This window comes from Heteronotia binoei, chromosome 18 (assembly GCF_032191835.1).
Source record: "Heteronotia binoei isolate CCM8104 ecotype False Entrance Well chromosome 18, APGP_CSIRO_Hbin_v1, whole genome shotgun sequence".
In the NCBI taxonomy this organism is placed as follows: domain Eukaryota; kingdom Metazoa; phylum Chordata; class Lepidosauria; order Squamata; family Gekkonidae; genus Heteronotia; species Heteronotia binoei.
In genome coordinates, this window is record NC_083240.1 from 16,531,729 (window position 1) to 16,552,434 (window position 20,706).

Sequence of the window (20,706 nt, forward strand, 5' to 3'; positions counted from 1 at the left end):
GCTGTTCCCTTTCCAGCCCCAAAATTGCTGACTGCAATTCTTATTATCTCTTTTCCTCCTTCCTTCATTAATCACCCTTTCCAAACACCAACAAGACTCACATTCAAAACATGCAGAGATTTCCCAAATACCCAAATTCCATCTCTCTTCATCGCCATTGCCAACACATCCGCTTAGATCATCTTAGATTCTTAAGTAGGATGGTTGGTTGAAGTTCGGGCAGGGTTATGGCTTGTGCCAAAGAAAATAAAAAAGTGGTGGGCCAGGGGAACTGGCAGAAGAAGCTGGCTAGATGGGGGTCAAGCATTCTCTCCAGGGCTTTTTTTTTTTGTAGCAGAAACTCCTTTGCATATTAGGCCACACCCTCCTAATGTAGCCAATATTCCAGGAACTTACAGGGCTCTTAGTACAGGGCCTACTGTAAACTCCAGGAGGATTGGCTACATCAGGGATGCGTGGCCTAAAATGCAAAGGAGTTTCTGCTGCAAAAAAAGCCTTCTCCCTCTTGAGGCCCATTCCAACATCAAGTCTGTCTCTCTCTCTCTCTCTCTCTCTCACACACACACACACACACACACACACACTTTTACCATTGGATATTGTAACTCTGCATGCAAGAGGAGGGAAAACATTAAGCGAATTCTCTCTTTCTTGGTACACTTTGTAGTTGGCCCCACCCTCTCATCAGTTAGATGTTGAGCCTTTTTGGCCCAGGCCCATGCTTGCCTTCTGTTTTCATCTTCTGTGGGGCCTCTCTTCTTCCCTCTCTTGTCTGGGTTAGAGCTATAGCCAGTTAACCTTTTTTGAAGTGAATCTGGTCATCGCAAGTTAAACGGACCTACACGAATATGTGCTTTTCTTTTTTGTAAATAAACTTTCTCTTGTCACCACTGGAGTCAGATCATCTTTGTCATTTGTTTGATCAGCGTCTTCCTCCTGGGAAGCTTGGAGGATCGGGGATACTGTGTAAAGCTTCTGTGCTTCCAAGGCAGATGATTTTGGGGTTGGTTTGTTTTTGGTTTTTTTACATTTAGACTGATTTCCCACTCACCATACGCCAATTTCACATTCCTCTTCTCAACGGGGCTTCCTTCCGATTTCACGCTATCTGCCCCGGGGCTGCGAGTAATGTCAGCGTTTTCGCGCAGGAAACAGAAACTGGCTTTTAGAGGTTTCTGTTTGCCATGCGAAAACACCGACATTACTTGCAGCCCCAGGGCAGATAGTGTGAAATCGGAAAGAAGCCCCACTGAGAAGAGGAACCTGAGAGTGGCGTAAGGTGAGTGGGAAATCGGCCTTAATCTAATATTTGCTCCTTAAGGTGATTGGATGGGCAGTTTGAGCAGGAGGGGCCAATATTAACCGGACGCCTACAGCCTCCACGAAAAGCACAGTCAGATTCCCACAACTGTCGTCCATTGCTGAAATGAGTGAACATAGGAAGTGGCCTGGTACAGACTCAACGCATCTGCCCAACAACCTCAGTGTTGGCAGGCAGGAGTCTTTCTCATCATCTATCCCAAAGGCTGTCTTCAGTGCATTCATTGGGCAAGGTAGGTCAGTGATGTCACAATAGCTGCATTGTGACCTGAAAGGACTTCCACTCCCCTCCACCATGCCAGATGCTCACTTTGCCAGGGGCCATAGAAATGGCCTAGAGTGTCTCGCAAGGCAGACAGCATGAGAAGAGGAGCAGAGACTGACATGAGCGGATCCCTTCATCAGTCGATGGTGCTGGGCTTCTTTCTTACAAGGTGAACCATCGTGAGTCCTTGACTTCTGTCCTCTAATTAACCAGTAGCAGGAAGGATATACTTTTGCACAGGGGTCGTTTTGTAGAAAAATAGGTGATGGAGCTCATCCAGGGATTGTTATGCAGCTGCACCTACTATTCAATGGACAAGGAGGTGGAACTCTCAGAAGGAAGAGGCGGAACTCTCAGAAAGGTTCAGCAGCTGCGCTCCTGTGAACTCCCACTGAATCCGAGGCCTGCTTTTGCATAACTTTCTCTGCCCCACTCAGTTGCTGCAGAGTTCTGAACAATTGGGTAGCTTTTCCTCCACCTTGGTCATGTAGGCTAGGTCATGTAGACATATCACTGAAATGCCGGAAGTTCATGCCTGGCAATTCTACAAGGGTGCAAAAAGTTTTTATTTCTCCAAATGCAGCAGTCCCCCATCTGAATTTTCCCCCTCCCCACACCTGAGTATCTCAGTTGTAGCCAAGAAGTCCCAGCTCATGCCTGCTTGACCTTGGGCAGTGCAGAGGATGAACCTAGAAACCACGTTTCCTGTGGCTCTGCTTTCGTTTCAACAGCAAGTAAAAACAGCAAGTTAAAAAAAAAATGCCATTTGAGTAGTAATTAATGCCGCGATAAAAGCTTTGCAAGAGAAAAACCATAGCTGTAAAATCAGCATGCAAACAAAAGATTGCACCAGTTGGCAAACTAAACCATAAATGAACCACTTGAAGCTTGGGGGAATACCTGGTACCTAAACTTCATCGAGTTGGTATGAAATGCATGGAAATGAGCGGAAGTATTCTGCAGACATGGTGCCACGACTAGGCAGGTAGGAATACATCACTTATCTGGACAAATACATGACAACAACATAGAGATATTCTGAACTCTTTTATACTATTGTGGTGAATTGATACAGCTTTAATTTCCTTCCCCTTATCTTTTTGGCAGTCTGCAATCCCTCCTTCGGTCAACACTCCCCTTTACCATGCACTATGAGCTCCCGCCAAAAGAGTGAGCAGATGGCAACACCCAAGCCGAGGCCTCTTGGCCTGAAAGAAGGTAAGCCAAAACTTTTCCTCACTTCCAACTTCCAGTCAGTCCCACTGTTTCATAGATGGAAACAGGGATGGGCTTGTACCACCACTTGATCTCTGGTATATTGACTTTCATATGACCTACCCTGCAGTGATTTAAAAGCCAAGAGGATCATGGTACTTTTGGTTACCCTAGAAACCATTGTCTCCTACGATATGTTATCAAGAGTTTTATGTGGGCTTCCCCACTATTGTTGATCTGTGACTGCTTGAATTTTGAGAAACGGGTAAGGGGTGCCTCTACAAAATGGTTGCCAGGGAAGTGGAAGCAATCCCAAAACTCTGGGAGCTTCCTGGTCGAGCAGCTTCCTGTTTCCAAATGTGGGCTCTGTGAAATGGTAAAAGTGCCATCTTTTGGACTTCTCTGAAGTATATCCTTCTCTGATGAGGGAGAGGAAAGCCAAGTCTGGTTCTTTTGCTTCAGGGAAGAGACATTTTGAGGAAGAAGCAAGTGGGTACTAGGAAACCCATTGCATCATGGGGCATTGTGGCACCTAGAAGAATGATGTTGAGAATCACTGGTTTAAAGCATACCTCAGCAGCTGTGGTATATACCAGGGATGGCCAACAGTAGCTCTCCAGATGTTTTTTGTCTACAACTCCCATCAGCCCCAGCCATTGGCCATGCTGGCTGGGGCTGATGGGAGTTGTAGGCAAAAAATATCTGGAGAGCTACCGTTGGGCACCCCTGGTATACACTATGAGGGCCAGATTGTGGAATTCACTCAGTTAGGAGTCCATCTTGCCTTCTCGCTTTTGACCTTCAAAAGTTTACCATGAGTGTTTTGTTCTTGAAGAGATATAAACTGTTTGGTTTTGATGCATCCATGGGTTACTTGGTTTTTGTTACTCGGTAATGTTAGAACAGCTGGATTCAAGTCCAGTAGGACTTAAAGACCAACAACTGTCTATGGTCAGAGCTCCCGCTCCACTTCCTGGACCTCCCAGAGAAGAGCTGGGAGGACCTGGAAGATGCAAGAGACACTAGCTGTCCCACCATGACTTCCACCTGCTTGGTCCAACTCTCTGGATTCCCCAAGAGTAGAGCCTATACAGCTGCCGAAATGACTGGTCCTCTCACCCTGCAGGGATTGGATGGTGGTAAGGGAGTGGGGTGAGGGATTTAAACAGAGTGCCGATTGCCTGCCGGGAAGAGCCTGGAGCTTACCCTGAGAGAGGGCACTCAGGCTAAGAACGGGAAAGGCCAGAGAGGGCTATGGGTGCTGCTGAAACCACCCACCCCTGGCCGCATTTCTGAGGCACAGCATGCAACTCACGAACAGTGTTCCCTCTAAACTGAGTTAGTGTGAACTAGCTCACAGATTTTTTGCCTCCAGCTCACACGTTTTTGTCCTAGCTTAGGAAAAATGGCCCCAGAGCACACTAATTTATGCAGTAGCTCACAACTTTAATGCCAGTAGCTCACAAAGTAGAATTTTTGCTCACAAGACTTTGCAGCTTAGAGGGAACATTGCTCATGAGTAAACTCTGCCCTGGAACCTCTGCCCCCAATTCCATCCGCCACTGACCCCCAAACCCTGGACAACAACTTTTGGGGGGTATTGCATATCTGACAAAGGGAATTTTGATTCTCAAAAGCATATACTCAGAAATTCATGTTGGTCTCTATGGAGCTACTGGACTCCCATCTAGCTGTTCTACTGCAGAAGAAAAGAGCAAGAGTTCAGCAGCACCTTAAAGACTACCAACAATTCCAGCAGGGTAGAAGCTTTCATGAGTCACTGCTCACTTCTTCACCTCACCACCCAATTTGGGGCTGGCAAATCACCAATCTGGAGAATTACCCCACCCCTGAAAAGGGGGAAAACTCCAGAAAATAAAGCAATGTGCTGTACCAGAAAGTGATATAGGCACATTGGGGATAACGCCCTGTTTTTTGAGCAAAAACTCTTTGGTTGAGGCTAATTCTACTATAGAGTTTTGCTCAAAAAAACAGAGCATGAGCCCCTGACATCCCCAACTTGCCAACATCACTTGCGGGTCACATAGGCATGATGCGGAAATGCCGGATGTTCCTCTCTGCTCCTGGTAAGCACACCCCCATCCCCTGCCAGCTGTTTAAGGGACCTGGCAACCCTATTCTGCTTTTCTCATTCTAGGACACTGTTGAAGCTGTAGGGAATTCTGTCTGAAAAATTAATTGCTGCATCTCAAACAGTTCGATGGATCGCTGGATCAAATAATCATTGAGAGGCATTTATAACACGAAAGCAAACCCCCCCCCCCCATATTTATTACTACAGGGAAAGGGTACAGGAAGTTAACAACAACAAACACTTACATGTTAACACAAAGAAGAACACATGCTTAATGGAGAATATTCCCCCCCTTCTCCTTGACCTCTCTGCTTGAACAAAGGAAGTCACCTGACTAACTGACCAAACAAGCAAACCAATTTTCCTGCTTCTAGACCTTGATTGACAGCAGTCAGTGCCTTCTTCCTAGGTCATGCAGACAACAGGGAATCAGGCACCGTGTTAACCCTATAATGACTGGAACTTTAGAACATTGCAAAGGACATACAGAACAGGCACATCATTCCAACAGAAGCAATGCATAGGACAACATGTGCACATGAGTAGAACACCACACCAAATGAATCATATTACGATTAGACTACAGTAACATCAGGATGATAAAACGCAGCAAAACAAAGCAATGTGCAGGTGGGGGGGCGGGGTGGTCTGTTAAATGGTGGGTTCAATGCATGAAGAGACTGGTAGCAGTGAATCAAAGCTCTTTTTATTGTGATTTCAGCATAGCGATAAGCAGACTAAGCCTACTGAATGGGGCCAATGGGGCCAAATATATACATGACAGAGTTCCCACACTGAAATGCCATTGAGTCGTTTGAACCAGCAGGGGACTTGTTAAGCCAATTGCCCTAAAAAATAGGGTTCTGGGGAATTTAGCGTGGTGGGCAATCAGCCTTTTAGCGAGATCTTGAGAACCTATATATACAGAAGGCATCTGCTTTGGAAATCACCCAATAACGAGGAGATTTGGTCTAATAATAAAAGGGTTTTATTATAAAATTCCAAACAAACATACAAGGGTATAAAATCATACAACATACATACAGGCCTAAGAAAATAGGGTTGAAATAGACAGGGGTAAACACGAGGGTAGACAAACAGGGTATACTACCTGGTTCAGATGTCCTTACAACAAGAAGATATGGACATGCATGGCCATGTGCCACGTCTGATGCTCCTTACTTAGAGTAGGGAGGGAGGAACACTCCAGTTACATGTTGCTCAGGCAGAGAGAGAGTAAACATGGCTTTCTCTCTGGTTATATTATTTTTGGAAAGGAAAAGGTGCTAGCTTGTTGGTGGGCAGTATCTAGTCTATTCTGGGTACCTGATTGGATGCCCACCTCCAGCCAGTGAGCAGACCTGACTCTGGTCACCTGAATGGATCTCCAGGTAACAGTGGGACAGAGGGAGGTTCCAAAGTGGCAGTTTGGGCAAGGCATGGGTGGAAGCATGGGTGGAGGGGATTAAACAAGCTATCCAAACTTATCTAAAGGTGACAATAGAGGGCCAAATTGGTACTTAAGGTAACACCCAATCTATACAAAGAACTTCTGGCTCTGAGGGAGACTGGTCTTCCTCGTCTTGCTCTTCTGGCTAGCACAGTCCTTTGACTGAAGTTCCGTTTGACAAAGACTTGGGGGGTCTTGATTGCCTTATGTAGATGTAACAGCTGTTGAGTACGTGAGCCTCTCGCTTCTCTGTCATGGAGTCTGGCACTGCAGGAAGATGGTCGCTGATGGTGTTAGCCTACCAACATGGCTTTCATGGTCAAGGCTGGAAACCGCTTGCCCGGACAGTTCCTGGCAACGCGACTTCTTCCACTGCAACGGCTGAGATGGTGCACGCATGGAGCGACTGGAAACACATCTGTACTTCTGGCTAGCACTCTTCCAGAGATATAGAGTACTGTTGTAACACTGAGGCTGTTAGTATTCACATAAGTCTCTTATAAAATGGTAGATAAAACCCACATTTCACAGCAGCTGTGAGTTGAATCTCCAGGCACCCTGGCAACCAAATGGGTGATTACGATGTCCGTATATAACAAATTAGGGGTCTCTTGCTCACAGACTGGTGATTGTTCTGGGGACGCAGAGATTTGGATCCTGCTTCCCATTGTTCCCAAGTCCCCAAGCTCGGTCCTTAAGGCTCCAATGAGCCAGGCAGGAACTGCCTCTAAACATGAAGTCCACATACACAACAGAGTCAGGACACCAACCACCAACTTGGCCTGGAGTTCTTCTGGAATCACAATAGACCTCCAGCCTACAGAGATCAATTCTGGTGAAGAAAATGGTTGCTTTGGAGGGTGCTCTAGCTTATCAGATCCCTGCTGAGCGCCTTCCCCTCCTCAAACGCCGCCTTCCACTCGCACTGCCCCCAAATCTCCAGCAATCTCCCAAGCCAGAGATGGCAACCCCAGCTGAGGTTGGCTGATCACACAGGGAATAGGGAATTCTGTTCCAAATGCAGAATTAATTTGTGAAATTCTCCTGGTTAATCTAGAATTCAGGTGAAATGAACTGCAGGTCAGAGGGAAATTCTGAAACAACAAGGGAATGCTACCTGACAAGTTCATTATCCATTATCCCTATGTAATACAGGCAATGGACATTCTGTTTTATAAAGGATTGGGAAAGTGGAGAGATGTGCAGCTGTAAAGAATTAGAGCAGATTTTGGAGAGCAGCCCCATGGCTGAATCCTCTGTCAAAGCCTTGATTTCCTCTGATCACCCAAGAGGCAAAATAAATCAACTATAGCAATAGCCAGATTCACAGACCGATTTCTCACTTGGCTTGTTCCGGTCTTGGAGCCCTTTTTCCCCCGGCACTTCTGTTTGATTTTGCACAAGCTGCCACGGGGCTGCAACTTGCCCCACCTCTTTCCCGTGGCAAGCAAGATCCTCTGAAAACTGGTTTCTGCTTGCAACAGGAAAGAAGCAGGGCAAGTCTCAGGCCCATGGCAGCTTGTGTGAAATTGGACAGAAATGCAGGAGGAAAAGGGCTCCAAGACCGGAACAAGCCTTGTGAGAAATTGGTCACAGTGATCAGACAACCAAAGTAATCACAAGGTTAGCATCAGCATTCTTTATCCTGTCATCCCAACTGTGCTCCGAGCACCCTGAAAAGGCATTCTGGGAGCAACTAGAGCCTTTGAGGCAAATGAGAAAGCAGAAATACACGAGTCATGGGGAAAGGGGGCTAGTTGTAAAACGTTTGGCTTTGGGCCCGCTCTGACAAACATCTGGCTTCTGTCTTTTCTGAACCCACCCTCCTGTCCCAGGCCTAGCAGAGATGTACCAGGAATTGCTGCTTTGTGACACCATCCTCATCGTTGAAGGACGGGCGTTTCCCTGCCACAGGTAGGTCTCAGTTTGGAGGCCTAATCCAAGGCCTGAAAAACTGCTTGACGGGTTCTTGGCTTACAGACCCTACCATGTCTCTTGGCTTGTTTCATTCCTCAAACAGGACCCTGGCCATGGGGGGATGTGGCAGATGCATTGGTACATTCTTGGCCCAGACTCCTTTGCATATTAGGCCACACACCTATTATTATTGTTGTTGTTTATATTCCACCCATTCCCCCATAGGGACTCAGAGCAGAGTACAACATAAATAATAAGATCACAATAAAATCACAACAGCATGACAATAAAAACCAATTACAATATTCAGTACAACAGAATGGTCCAGCAGGACAATATAATAAGATGGTGTAGCAGGAAAGGAATGGAAAGGTCCCCTGTGTAAGCACCAGTCGTTTCCGACTCTGGGATGACATTGCTTTCACAACATTTTCACGGCAGACTTTTTAATGTGGTGGTTTGCCATTGCCTTCCCCAGTCATCTACACTTTCCCCCCAGCAAGCTGGATACTCATTTTACCGACCTCGGAAGGATGGAAGGCTGAGTCGACCTCAAGCTGGCTACCTGAAAACCCAGCTTCCACTGGGGATCGAACTCAGGTCATGAGTAGAGCTTAGAACTGCAGTACTGCAGCTTTAACACTCTGCGCCACGGTGTAGCAGGACAGTACAGCAAATCAGCGTAGTAGGATAGTACAGTAGGGGAGGCCAACTGATCTAATAGACGGATGGAGCCAATCCTCTTGGAGCTTACAGTAGGCCCTGTGGAAAGAACCCTGTAAGCTCTTGGAGGATTGGCTACATCAGGGGTGTGTGGCCTAATATGCAAAGAAGTTCTTGCTACAAAAAAAGCCCTGCTCTCACCTGTCTGTAAGAAACTCAGGGCATGGTACACAGGCTTAGCTCTTACCCTGATTTCCCACTTCCCTTCCCACAGAAGACCTCCAATTCCCTCCTAAGCTATTCCTGGGGGTTCTCCTGCACAGCAGGAAGAGCATTGGATGCCCAGTGCTCAACACTCACCTCGCTGCTGCAGTTGATTGTAAAATATTTGACTGGCAGGTTTGTTCAGGGCAAAATTTGCAGCTACCCTACTCGTGGTCGCCTCTTGGCCACCAAGGGTAGCAGGGAAAGGATCCTCCAATTGTATGATTTGTGTTTGAACTCAGCAGCCCATAACGGAGCTCCCCTTTCTATGCAGAGCTCTCCTGGCAGCCGTCAGCCCATATTTCCGGGACATTTTCACCAGCACCTGGCCCAATGTAAGAGAGATTCGGCTGACGAACGTGGCCGCATCAACCATCGAAAGCATTCTGAAATATATCTACACGGAGGAGATAACGCTCACATCTGACCAGGCCCCAGGAATCTTTGCAGGAGCCAGTCAGCTGCAGATTTTTCCTCTACAGGATGTCTCCTGTAGGTAAGTCACCATCTGCAACACAGCTGAAAATAATCCAGGTTAGTGCATGTTATGTTCCAGAAATGCCCTCGATAGATGGGGCAGGAATCTTTTAGAGGTAGGCAGGGCTTGAATTCAGCAGCAGCTCACAGGAGTGCAGCTCCTGGACCTCCAGCTAGGGTCTTCATGCAGTGGAGAGTTCTCTCCTCGCTGCACACAGATCCTGGGGCACATGCAAATGAGGTATGCTATTGAGCTCCAGGGCTGGCCCTAAACTGTCTGGCATCCTAGGCAAAGCTAACTTCTGGTGCCCCCTTCCCAGCACTGATTAGGGTTGCCAAGTCCAATTCAAGAAATATCTGGGGACTTTGGGGTGGAGCCAGGAGACTTTGGGGATGGAGCCAGGTGACATCGGGGCGGAGCCAGGAACAAGGGTGTGACAAGCATAATTGAACTCCAAGGGAGTTCTGGCCATCACATTTAAAGGGACCGCACACCTTTTTAAAATGTCTTCCTTCCATAGGAAATAATGAAGGATAGGGGCACCTTCTTTTGGGGCTCATAGAATTGGACCCCATGGTCCAATCGTTTTGAAACTTGGAGGATACTTTGGGGAGAGTCACTAGATACTATACTGAAAATTTGGTGCCTCTACCTCAAAAAACAGTGCCCCCAGAGCCCCCAAAACCTCCAGATCAATTCCCCATTATACCCTATGAGAATCGATCTCCACATAGAGAATAATGAAGTACTCAGCAGACTCCCCCCCCCCCCATTTCTGGCAACACTGAAGGGGGACTGGCCTCTCTACTCACGAGTTGCTGCCAACTTCTTCAAAGTAACACAGACACCCCATCCCAAGAGGAAGCCTTTCAATCAGCGACTGAAGCCTCCGGAGGTAGAAATGCACATGGTCCTCTGGGGACGGAGCTCCCCCCCCCCTCCGCCGGCCAGACTCCCGGAGGAAACGCCTGTAGCAGCCGGAGAGGACGCAAGGACTACGAGTCCCAGCATGCACCTCGTGAAGGGAGGCCGCGCCGTTTCCCCCCCACCACCCCTCCCGCTTCCACGTCTTTGGAGATCAGGGGGAAAGGCTGCTAATCCAGGGGTCCCCCGGCAGGGCGGGGGGGGGTGGTGGGAAGCCTAGCACTGATAAAATCACCGAGACACAAGGGGGCCCCAATTTGGCACCCCCAAAAGTCCGGCACCCTTGGCAGATACCTAGTTTGTCCAGTGGCAGGGTCGGCCCTCCTGAGCTCCTGCACCTTTTCCCCTACAAAATGTCCCCTGGGGGTGGGAATGATTTTACACTGATCATGGTTGCCCTTTTGACCTGAGAATCTCCCTTTTTGTTTTGTTTCTCCCTTACACTGGATAGCCTGGCTTAACCCAGACACGTTGGAGTTTGGGAAGATAAGCAGTGTCAGCCAATGACAGTACTTGGGAGACCACCAAGGAAGACAGGGGCATCTATATGGAGGAAGGCAATGGCAAATTGCCTGTTTTCCTCCTTGCCTGGAATGCCCTGGAATTGGAATTGCCATGGGTTGGTTGCAATTCTTATTCTTCTTCTCCTCCTCCTCTTCCTCCTCCTCCTCCTTCTTCTCCTCCTCCTCCTCCTCCCTCCATTTGAATTTTCACATCATTATCTGTTCCTGACACTACATTTTCCACTGCAAAATGTGCACCTTTTTATCATTATTTGTGTATCAAGAAATCTTTCTATCCCTCCTATTCATTCACCCTCCCCTTACATTACTATGTGTGCACTAATTTTACAAGCAAAAAGAAAGACATCTTGATGCGCGGGAGTGCACCGGGGATTTTTTTTTGTGCAGTGTTTTACTGATGCAGTTCTTTGCGCTGGTAGAACATTGCCCCCAAAGAATCTAATGGCATCTCATAAAACGTTCTCTTGTTCAGTCTTTAAGCATGCACACATGCACATTGATAACATGGAGAGGGGGATATGAAGCAAAAGAAACAAATAGAAATGCAAGACATGCCTGTGCATGCTCCAATCCTGGAATCAATGTTGTTGTTTTAAAGGTTGGAAACAATGTATTTTCTTAGAGAATTAGATCCATCTCTGCAGGGCCGGATTAACAAATAGGCCAAGTAGGCACTGGCCTAGGGGCCCCCGCACTTTTAGGAGCCCTGGACTGGCTTCCCCCCCATTTCTCCCCACCACCACCACTTGCAGCCCTCCCAATCTGCACGCTCAGCAAGCAACTGAGCCACTCTTTGCCCGACTTGCCTGGTGCGGCTGTTGCTGGTGTCATCGCCAAGTTTGCCTCTCTCTGCCTCTTCCTCGCAGCTCTGTCAAAGGGGCTTTTGAGAATGCAGGCTGCAGTAGGGGCTGTAGGTGGTGGGCTAGGCTCTCTGACTCCGAGATAATTTATGAGGGGACCCCCGAGATTTTGGCTGCCTAGGGGCCTCCACAGAGTATAATCCGGCACTGCATCTCTGCCTATCAGAGGCAAGCCATACCTTAGAAATTCCTAACTGTTCTCATCGCACAATTAACTTGCAAGAAAGCAAAACTAGCAGTTTGTGTTTGAATGAAGAAAGCTAACAAAGATTTCAGGTTTTCACGGCTGGTAACATCATTAGGGTTTGTAGAATCTTTCAGGCTCAAGTGCCGTGTTCTACTGGAGAAAGTTTTCCTTCCAGATGTTTCATTCTCCGCAGCTGAGAACGAAACGTCTGGAAGGAAAACTTTCTCCAGTAGAACACAGCACTTGAGCCCGAAAGATTCTACAAACCCTAAAGAAAGCTAACGTTTGGGGGGATCTGTGAAAGTCACCTGATTTGCTGAGATGAGATTCTATGGACCGTGCTGATTCTTTGGGGGCCTGCTCATTCTGGTTTCTTCTCTCCCCTTCCAGGTTCCTCATTGCAAACCTCTCTTTGCAGAATTGCTTCACAATGTACTCTTTGGCTCGCTATCATAAAAACCAGCCCTTGCTCCGTGCCACAGTAAGGCTCCTCACCCTCAACTTTGAGGAGGTCTTTGAACTGCAGGCTTTCCTTCAGTTAGATCTCTATACAATCAGGGCCCTGATATCTTCCAATGACCTTGCTGTTTCCTCTGAGCTTAAAGTCTACCAGGCTGTGCGGAGCTGGGTGAACTTCCAGCCCAGCAAGCGTAGCCCGCATCTTGAAATGCTGATGTGCTACGTCCGGTTACCCCTTCTCACCAGCACAGAGCAGATAGAACTCGAAAGGGACTTGGAGATGTGGGGGGATCTTCAACTTCAATGGAAGCACTTGGACAGCCAGGAGAGGTTGCACAAAGCAGGCGGCCTACGGCAGGGCATGTGCAAGCCGCACATCTTGTGTATTGACACCCAGTTGTCTGAGTACCAAGCAGAAGGAGGTGAGGATGCCTACATGGGCTGCTATGAACCCCAGACAGAAAAATGGGAGAAGCTCCCCGGTCTGCCGTCCTTGACACATGCTTGCTGTACAACAGGTGATGACAAGATCTACGTTTCCGGAGGGGTCTGCAGAAATTCTTATTCGGCAGCTCTGTACGAGTTTGATTCCTTCAGATGCCAATGGGTGGTACTCCCCCACATGGCCACACCCCGATGCGCCCATGGTTTCCTGTTCTACAACCATAGCCTCTTTGCTGTGGGAGGCTGGTGGAAATTCCAAGGTTTTCTTGACTCAGCTGAGAGCTTTAATCTTGAAGAAAGAAGGTGGACTGGGATCGCCCAACTTCCCTTTACTCTGAGCCACCCAGCAACAAGTGTGTTCCGGAAAAAAATGTATTTCCTAGGTGGAGCCACAGGCATTGCAAGGAATTGGGTGTTTCACCAAGGGTTTCTGGTTTATGAGACCGACTCTGATACCTGGACTCAAGTCCCTCTTTCTATTGGCTTCTTTGCTGCTGGAGCCGTAGCTATGGACAAGGGAATCTACATCATTGGGGGTTTCTCCGAGAAGAAGCCTCGGGACTCGAGTGATAGGTCTGTGATACCCGAAAACCGTCACACCACTTACAAGTGTTTCTTTGTCAACGAGGCTGGCAAAGTGAATTGCAACACGGGTATCCCAAAGCTACCCCAAGGGATAGCCAATGCGGGAGTGGTTCGCTGCAACAATCGGATCTATGTCTTGGGTGGGGAAGATTTAACACAGCGCTACAAAACCATTTATCACTGGGAGCCTGGCGAGCGCCGTTGGCGTCGATGCACCGCAGATATCCCCATCCGCCGTGAAGGTATCAGTCGGTTCGGCTGCACCGTCTGGATGAAACCCAAAGCCCACATCCTTCAACTTTTCCAAACACCATGCCGTGTCCCCATGGCTGCACTCTGCAAGTAGTCCCCTCACCCCTGTGTTAACCTTTCAATATGAAAAAAAAGTCAGATGCATTCAAATAGATTATAGTAGAATTATGGCAGGTCACCACTGACTTGCTGTGATCACAGCTTCACTACATATGACTTTGTTACGCAGAGCTAAATGAAATGACTCATTTAACCACATGGGTAGTATGTGTCCTTTTCCACTTGGCACGTGCAGGAGGTGTCAAAGGCGGAAACATACAGATGTTATTTATGTAAGTTTATGATTGCCAATCTGGATGTGGGTAACGTGCAAACTGGATTTTTTTTTTGTGCCAGTTCGACCATCATGACTTCTCTCTCCAAGAGTGGAAATTTATAGCTCAACAAAGACACTGAAAGGTTCAGAGATCTGTCAGTCTCTGCCAGAACCTTTTTGGTTTACAAAAGAAAATGCTGACCAAGAGGAATAGGAGCTAAAATTCTTCCAAAGGGAACACAACTATCCTTTTGGCTCCTGACTTATACATCCATGAACCAAGTGAACAGAAGGGGATGAAAATTCAACTTAGGGTCAAATTAGAGCTGCTAAGAGAGCCAGTTTGGTGTAGTGGTTAAGTGCATGGACTCTTATCTGGGAGAACCGGGTTTGACTCTCCACTCCTCCTCATGCACCTGCTGTTGTGGCCTTGAGTCAGTCACAAGTTCTCGCAGAGCTGTTCCTCTCAAGAGCAGTTTCTGTCAGAGCTCTCTCAGCCCCACCTATCTCACAGGGTGTTTGTTGTGGAGAGGGGAAGGGAAAGGAGATTTTAAGCTTTTCTGAAACTCCTTTGGGTAGTAAAGTCTGGGGCATAAATCCAGTCTCTTCTTCTTCTAACTTCAGGCTGGTAAATACCTGGAGATTGGAAGGTGGAGCTTGGTGGGGCAGGGCCTCGTTGGGATTTAATTAGCCTTGCCAGATGCCATCTTGTCAAAACCAAAAGATACCGTGACCAAATAACGAATACAAATAACTCGACTCTTATAAATAGCTTATTGTATAAATATTTCTACTCACCTTTTACATTACCTAACACCCAGCAATAAGATCTGCACAATTCCTGCAATTACAAAATTTGTTCTGGGGAATGAATAGTTGCGAACATGAATGCTATCAGTTCCACCCAGTATCCATAACCTGATAAACACCAACGAGGGGCCCACAGGATTTGACTTGCCGCTTAAAGTATGGAAGATAGCTAATAGAATACGAACAGGCTTTGGCAGTTGTGCAGACCTGTTGTTTAAATGGGGCAAAATTCCAAGACCCAAATGCAATTATGGTGCAGCCTGCCCAAGTATTTCTAATCTGTCACAGGAATGTGAGCATTGTGCTTTCCAGGGAGATGTGATGGAGCTCTTTGAACTCTGAGCCCCAGCTGCAACTGAGTGGATTGAAAATATCTATATTAGTATTTAGGAAGATTGCCTAGTTGGTCTCATACCCAGCATAGCAACGTGGTGTCATATTTTATGTTATTACATACTAGGGCTGCCAAGTCCCTCTGCTGCTGCGGCGGGAGACTTGTTCCTCGCGAGTGCTATGTGCACGGTGCAATGATATCACCCAGAAGTGATGTCATTAAGATGAGGACGTTGCACTAGGGATGCTCTAGGACTCACAATGAAACTCTATGGTACCAGAATCCTAGAGCATAGTGCCAGAAACAGTCTGGGATTTGTGGTAAAACTCTATGGTGCCATAGAGTTTTTAGCACAAGTCCTAGAATGTCCCTGGTGTGATGTACCCAGTATAATGACATCATTTCTGGGTGATGTCATCATGCCAGGGACGATGTACGCCAACAGGGCTCTTTGGGGGTGGGGATCCCCCAGTGGCCTGCTCCCTATGGTGGGTTGGGGCCCTCCAGGGCATGGGATGCCCCACCCCCAGCAGGAGCTTGACAGTCCTCTTACATACTTCTTGTGTGTAACTCTGCCATACGATAAATAATTTGTCATTTACAGGTTGCAGTTTGCAGTAACTTCTGCACCTGAACACTTAGCAGACAGAAACTTCTTTTTCACCAGGGAAGTCATGCATCTCCCAGGGTCATGGCTTGAGAAGGGTTACTGTATTTTGCAAAGCAAAAAAGAAGACATATTTCCCCAATGGCTACTTCAAGCAAGCGATCACTATGACAAATTTCATTTTAAATACCCCTGCTGCTTAAGCGGTGACAATTGGTACTAACTTGGAATATTCCTAACCTTTCAACCCCCAAAGAAGACATTTTCATCAGTTTTTTTTAAGTGCCCTGAAGAGGACAGATACCAGAAAAAGAGGACATGTCTTCTTTAAAAAGGACATCTCATCACTCTATGCTTGAACCAGGGCTTTTCTTGTAGCAGGAACACTTCTGCATTTTAGGCCACACACCCCTGCTGTAGCCAATCCTCTTGGAGCTTACAGGATTCTTCTTACAGAGCCTACTGTAAGCTCCAAGAGGATTGGCTACATCAGGGGTGTGTGGCCTAATATGGAAAGGAGTGCCTGCTACAAAAAAGCCCTCGATGCACGCCTTCTTTTTCAAGCATGCATCATTCTTCATCTGTCCCGTCTTTGTACCTTTGCCAGCAAGGAGGCATTTCAGCAATTGCAATGAATAATCACCTTTTGGGCTCTTTGCCATTAAATGAGCAGCAGCGGGTCAGACAAACCATACAGGGCCGAAGGAGACATCCCACCTCTGCAAGGCAGTTACAGCAAAATGTTAAAAGTTCTGTGTACTTAGAAAATGCAGTGAACAGGGAGGTGGTGGCAGAGGACGGGGGAGTCTCAGGGAAACCGTACAAGCACAAACACACACAGCCCTGACCTGGATAGCCCAGGCAAGCCTGATCTCATCAGATCTTGGACGCTAAGCAGGGTGGAGTCGGGTTAGTACTTGGATGGGAGATCTCCTCAAAATACCAGAAGTTGGGAGGATAAGGCCAGGCTTTATGCAGCCACCTCTCTGAATATCCTCCAGACCCCCAGTAGGGATCAGTCACCAGAGGCTGACATGACTTCCAGGTGCAGACACACGTGCAGACACATGAGAACAAACAAACTAGGGTTGCCAAGTCGAATTCAAGAAATATCTGGGAACTTTGGGGGTGGAGCCAGGAGACATTGGGGGTGGAGCCAGGAGTTAGGGTGTGACAAGCATTAACTGAATTCCAAAGGGAGTTCTGGCCATCACATTTCAAGGGACCGCACACCTTTTAAATGCCTTCCTTCCATAGGAAATAATGAAGGATAGGGGCACCTTCTTTGGGGGCTCATAGAATTGGACCCCCCAGGTCAAATCTTTTTGCAACTTAGGGAGTATATTGGGGAGAGCTACTGGATGCTATACTGAAAATCTGGTGCCTCTGCCTCAAAAAACGGCCCCCAGATACCCGCAGGTCAATTCTCCATTATTTTCTTTGGGAATAAGCCTCCTTAGGGAATCATGAGTTCCCAGCAGACATTTCCCTCCCCTCCCCCCCGCTTTCTGATTACCCTGAAGCGGGGGGAGGGCCTCCAAATGGGGGGGGGATCCCCTTCCCCCACCTGGGGATTGGCAACCCTAAAACACAGTCAGGTTTTTCTCGTCCGAACACAAGCAGATTGTTTGAACTTAGGCAAACAGCTGGTGAACAGGTGACTCTATAAATTGCAGCTAATGAATCAAACTGTTGGGTGATCAGCTAATGAATCAAAAACTGGTGGATGATCAAGGATAAAATCAGGAGAATCTAGATGTCATTACTTCCAAACCTTTGCAATAATCTATTGTTTTCCATGATTTCCTCCCAACTTTTCCCCCCATCATTGCTTTGTGGCACAGATTGTCGTAAGGGAAGCCTTTCTAGCGTGAGTGGACAAAAGGATCATTGATTCACCCGGCAAGAAAAGCAGTTGGGAATAATCCACCATTTACTGGCCACATGGCCATTTCAAAATGCCCTCCGGCATTTCCCTGCCTATATTTAAAGAGCCATGGCAAAGAGGAAATGAGATCAGGAAATCTTTAATTGAAAGGCTGATTGTAGGAAGGAACCTGTAATTTGTTTTCTTTTGCTTGCAAGTTTTGATTGTCACACACCCCCACCCCCACCACCACCACCCCTGTTATTTCAGTTCTACTCTTAGGCTAAAGTGAAACTGTGCTGCTGGAAATGTGCCCTGGTTGCATCCACAAAGCTGGGGGTAGAGAAGGGAAGAAATATGAGATGGCAGCATGGTACTGTCAGTAACTGTGTAGCTTAGAAGTTACTGCATCTTAGATCATCTACTGTCATCTACTGTCAAAGTGATGAGGTCATGTGACTGTGATCACAGGACTGGCTGATGCAATGCCCGGTAATTGCCTGTAGTCACAGTGAGAAGCTAAGCAGGATCAGTGTACTTGGGAAACAACTGCAGAGGAAGGCAAAGGCCAACCACCTCTGCTTCTCACTTGCCTTGAAAGCCCCTTGCTGGGATCTCCATAAGTCTCTGTAAGCCAGCTGCAACTTTACATGCACATATTTTGAAAGGTCAGAAAAGCAGAGTGAGAGAAAAGGGAAAAGAGACTGTGGAACTGGAGGTGAGCTTGAATCTTCTCTGGAAGGCAGTGCTGCTGGCTCAGGGTTGGACAATCCCTGGTGATTTGGGGAGGGGTGGAACCTGGAGAGCCTCTGCTTGGCATGCAGAAAGTCTCAGGTTCAAGGCCCGGTATCTCCAGTTTAGAAGGATGAGATAATATGTGATGTGAAAGACCTCTACCAGAGATCCTGAAGAACAGCTGGTGGTCTGAGTTAAGGTTGCCAGATTCAATTCAAGAAATATCTGGGGGACTTTGGGGACAGAGCCAGGATACTTTGGGAGTGCAGCCAGAAGCGAGGGTATGGCAAGCACAATTGAACTCTGAAGGGAATTCTTGCCATCACATTTAAAGGGACCACACTTTTTTTTAAATGTCTTCCCTCCGTTTGGAATAATAAAGGATAGGGGCACCTTATTCGGGGGCTCATAGAATTAGACCCCCTGGTCCAATCCTTTTGAAACTTGGAAGGTACTTTGAGAAGAGGCACTAGATACTATGCGGCTAATTTGGTGCCTCTACCTAAAAAAACAGAACCCCCGGAGCCCCAGATCAATTCTCCATTATTTCCTATGGGAAGAAGTCTCCCATAGGGAATAATGGAGTGCCCTGCAGATATTCCCCTCCCCCACCTTCTGATGACCCTGAAGCGGGGGGAGGGCCTCCAAACCGGGGGATCCCACCTGGGGATTGGCAACCCTAGCAGGCCCCACCCAAACGTTGACAACTCTCCTGGGGCTTGTGTGTGTGAAGAATAGACACAGGCCACCCCGGCAGCTCTTACTGGAGGAGAACCTCCGACTAACTGCTGGAAGCCCCTGATGGCTGGACATGAAGCCTGGAGATTGCACAACTGTGGTGAGGGGCGGAAACAACGGCTGGGTCTCCAAGAGAAAAGTGTAAGCGTGCCCACAGACTTCTCCTGCTATGTCTCCTTCTCGCCTCAACATGCAAGTTGGAACAAATTGGAGATTTTCCAAGTCAAAACAGCGGGGGTGGGGGAAGAAATTGGAAATCATCCCTTGGTTTATGATTAACCCACTGCCTTGACTTTGATGTAGAGAGCCCGTTTGGTGTAGAGAGCCCGTTTGGTGTAGTGGTTAAGTGCGCAGACCTTCCTCTGGGAGAACCGAGTTTGATTCCCCACTCCTCCACTTGCACCTGCTGGAATGGCCTTGGGTCAGCCATAGCTCTGGCAGAGGTTGTCCTTGAAAGAGCAGCTTCTGGGAGAGCTCTCTCAGCCCCACCTGCCTAACAGGGTGTCTGTTGTGGGAGAGGAAGGTAAAGGAGATTGTAAACCACTCTGAGATTCAGAGTGGAGGGCAGGATATAAATCCAATATCGTCGTCTACTTCTTGAATATGTCTACTATCGAGTAAGTAAAGTGATTTGAGTAAAAAGCATTCCTAGAACAAACTACATTGTATGTGACTTTGGGAATCTATGACTGGATCCCATAACACATAAATTCACTGGTGGGGGGTGGGGAGCCTGCTATGGATTGAGGTCACCATGCTGGGGAAATTGTGGTTAATTCTTCTCCTGCATCATTAAAAAAATATTCCCTGGGCTGCTTTTAGCCCCAATAGGGATGAAAAGATATCTATAATACCTGATTCCCCTATGAGGGCTAAAAACAGATGGGGGAGGTCAAATTTGATCAGGGGGTGGTGGTCAAATTTGATCTAGGGAATAGCAGAGGGGAATAAGCTAGCTCTCCCCTTCCCCAGTTATTGCAGCCCTAATCCATATAAAGCACCCCCCCACACACAGTTTCTTGTTTTGCCGCTAAATAACATGTCAATGAATCCAATCCTGCATTTCCTACATCACATGTATGCCAAACTTCTTCCTCGTTAGTACTGGGAAAGAAATATACCTTATCAACATTTACATCACATAATACAGAGTGGTAAAGCAGCAGTACTGTGGTCTGAACTCTCTGCTCATGACCTGAGTTCGATTTCGGCGGAAGCTGGATTCAGGTAGCTGGCCCATGGTTGACTCAGCCTTCCATCCTTCCAAGGTCAGTAAAATGAGTACCCAGCTTGCTGGGTGGAAAGTGTAAAAGACTGGGGAAGGCAATGGCACACCACCCCGTAAAAAGTCTGCCGTGAAAACGTTGTGAAAGCAACGTCACCCCAGAGTCGGAAAC

General features: G+C 47.5%; 1 protein-coding gene across 1 annotated transcript; it reads left to right on the forward strand.

Annotated features, from left to right (window-relative positions):
• Positions 1–4,853: 4,853 nt before the first annotated feature.
• Positions 4,854–13,996, forward strand: LOC132587336 (kelch-like protein 3). Its single transcript, XM_060259611.1, has 4 exons — positions 4,854–4,887; positions 8,181–8,259; positions 9,464–9,685; positions 12,553–13,996. The coding sequence occupies exons 1-4, from the start codon at positions 4,854–4,856 to the stop codon at positions 13,994–13,996; spliced, it is 1,779 nt and encodes a 592-aa protein (XP_060115594.1).
• Positions 13,997–20,706: the final 6,710 nt, after the last annotated feature.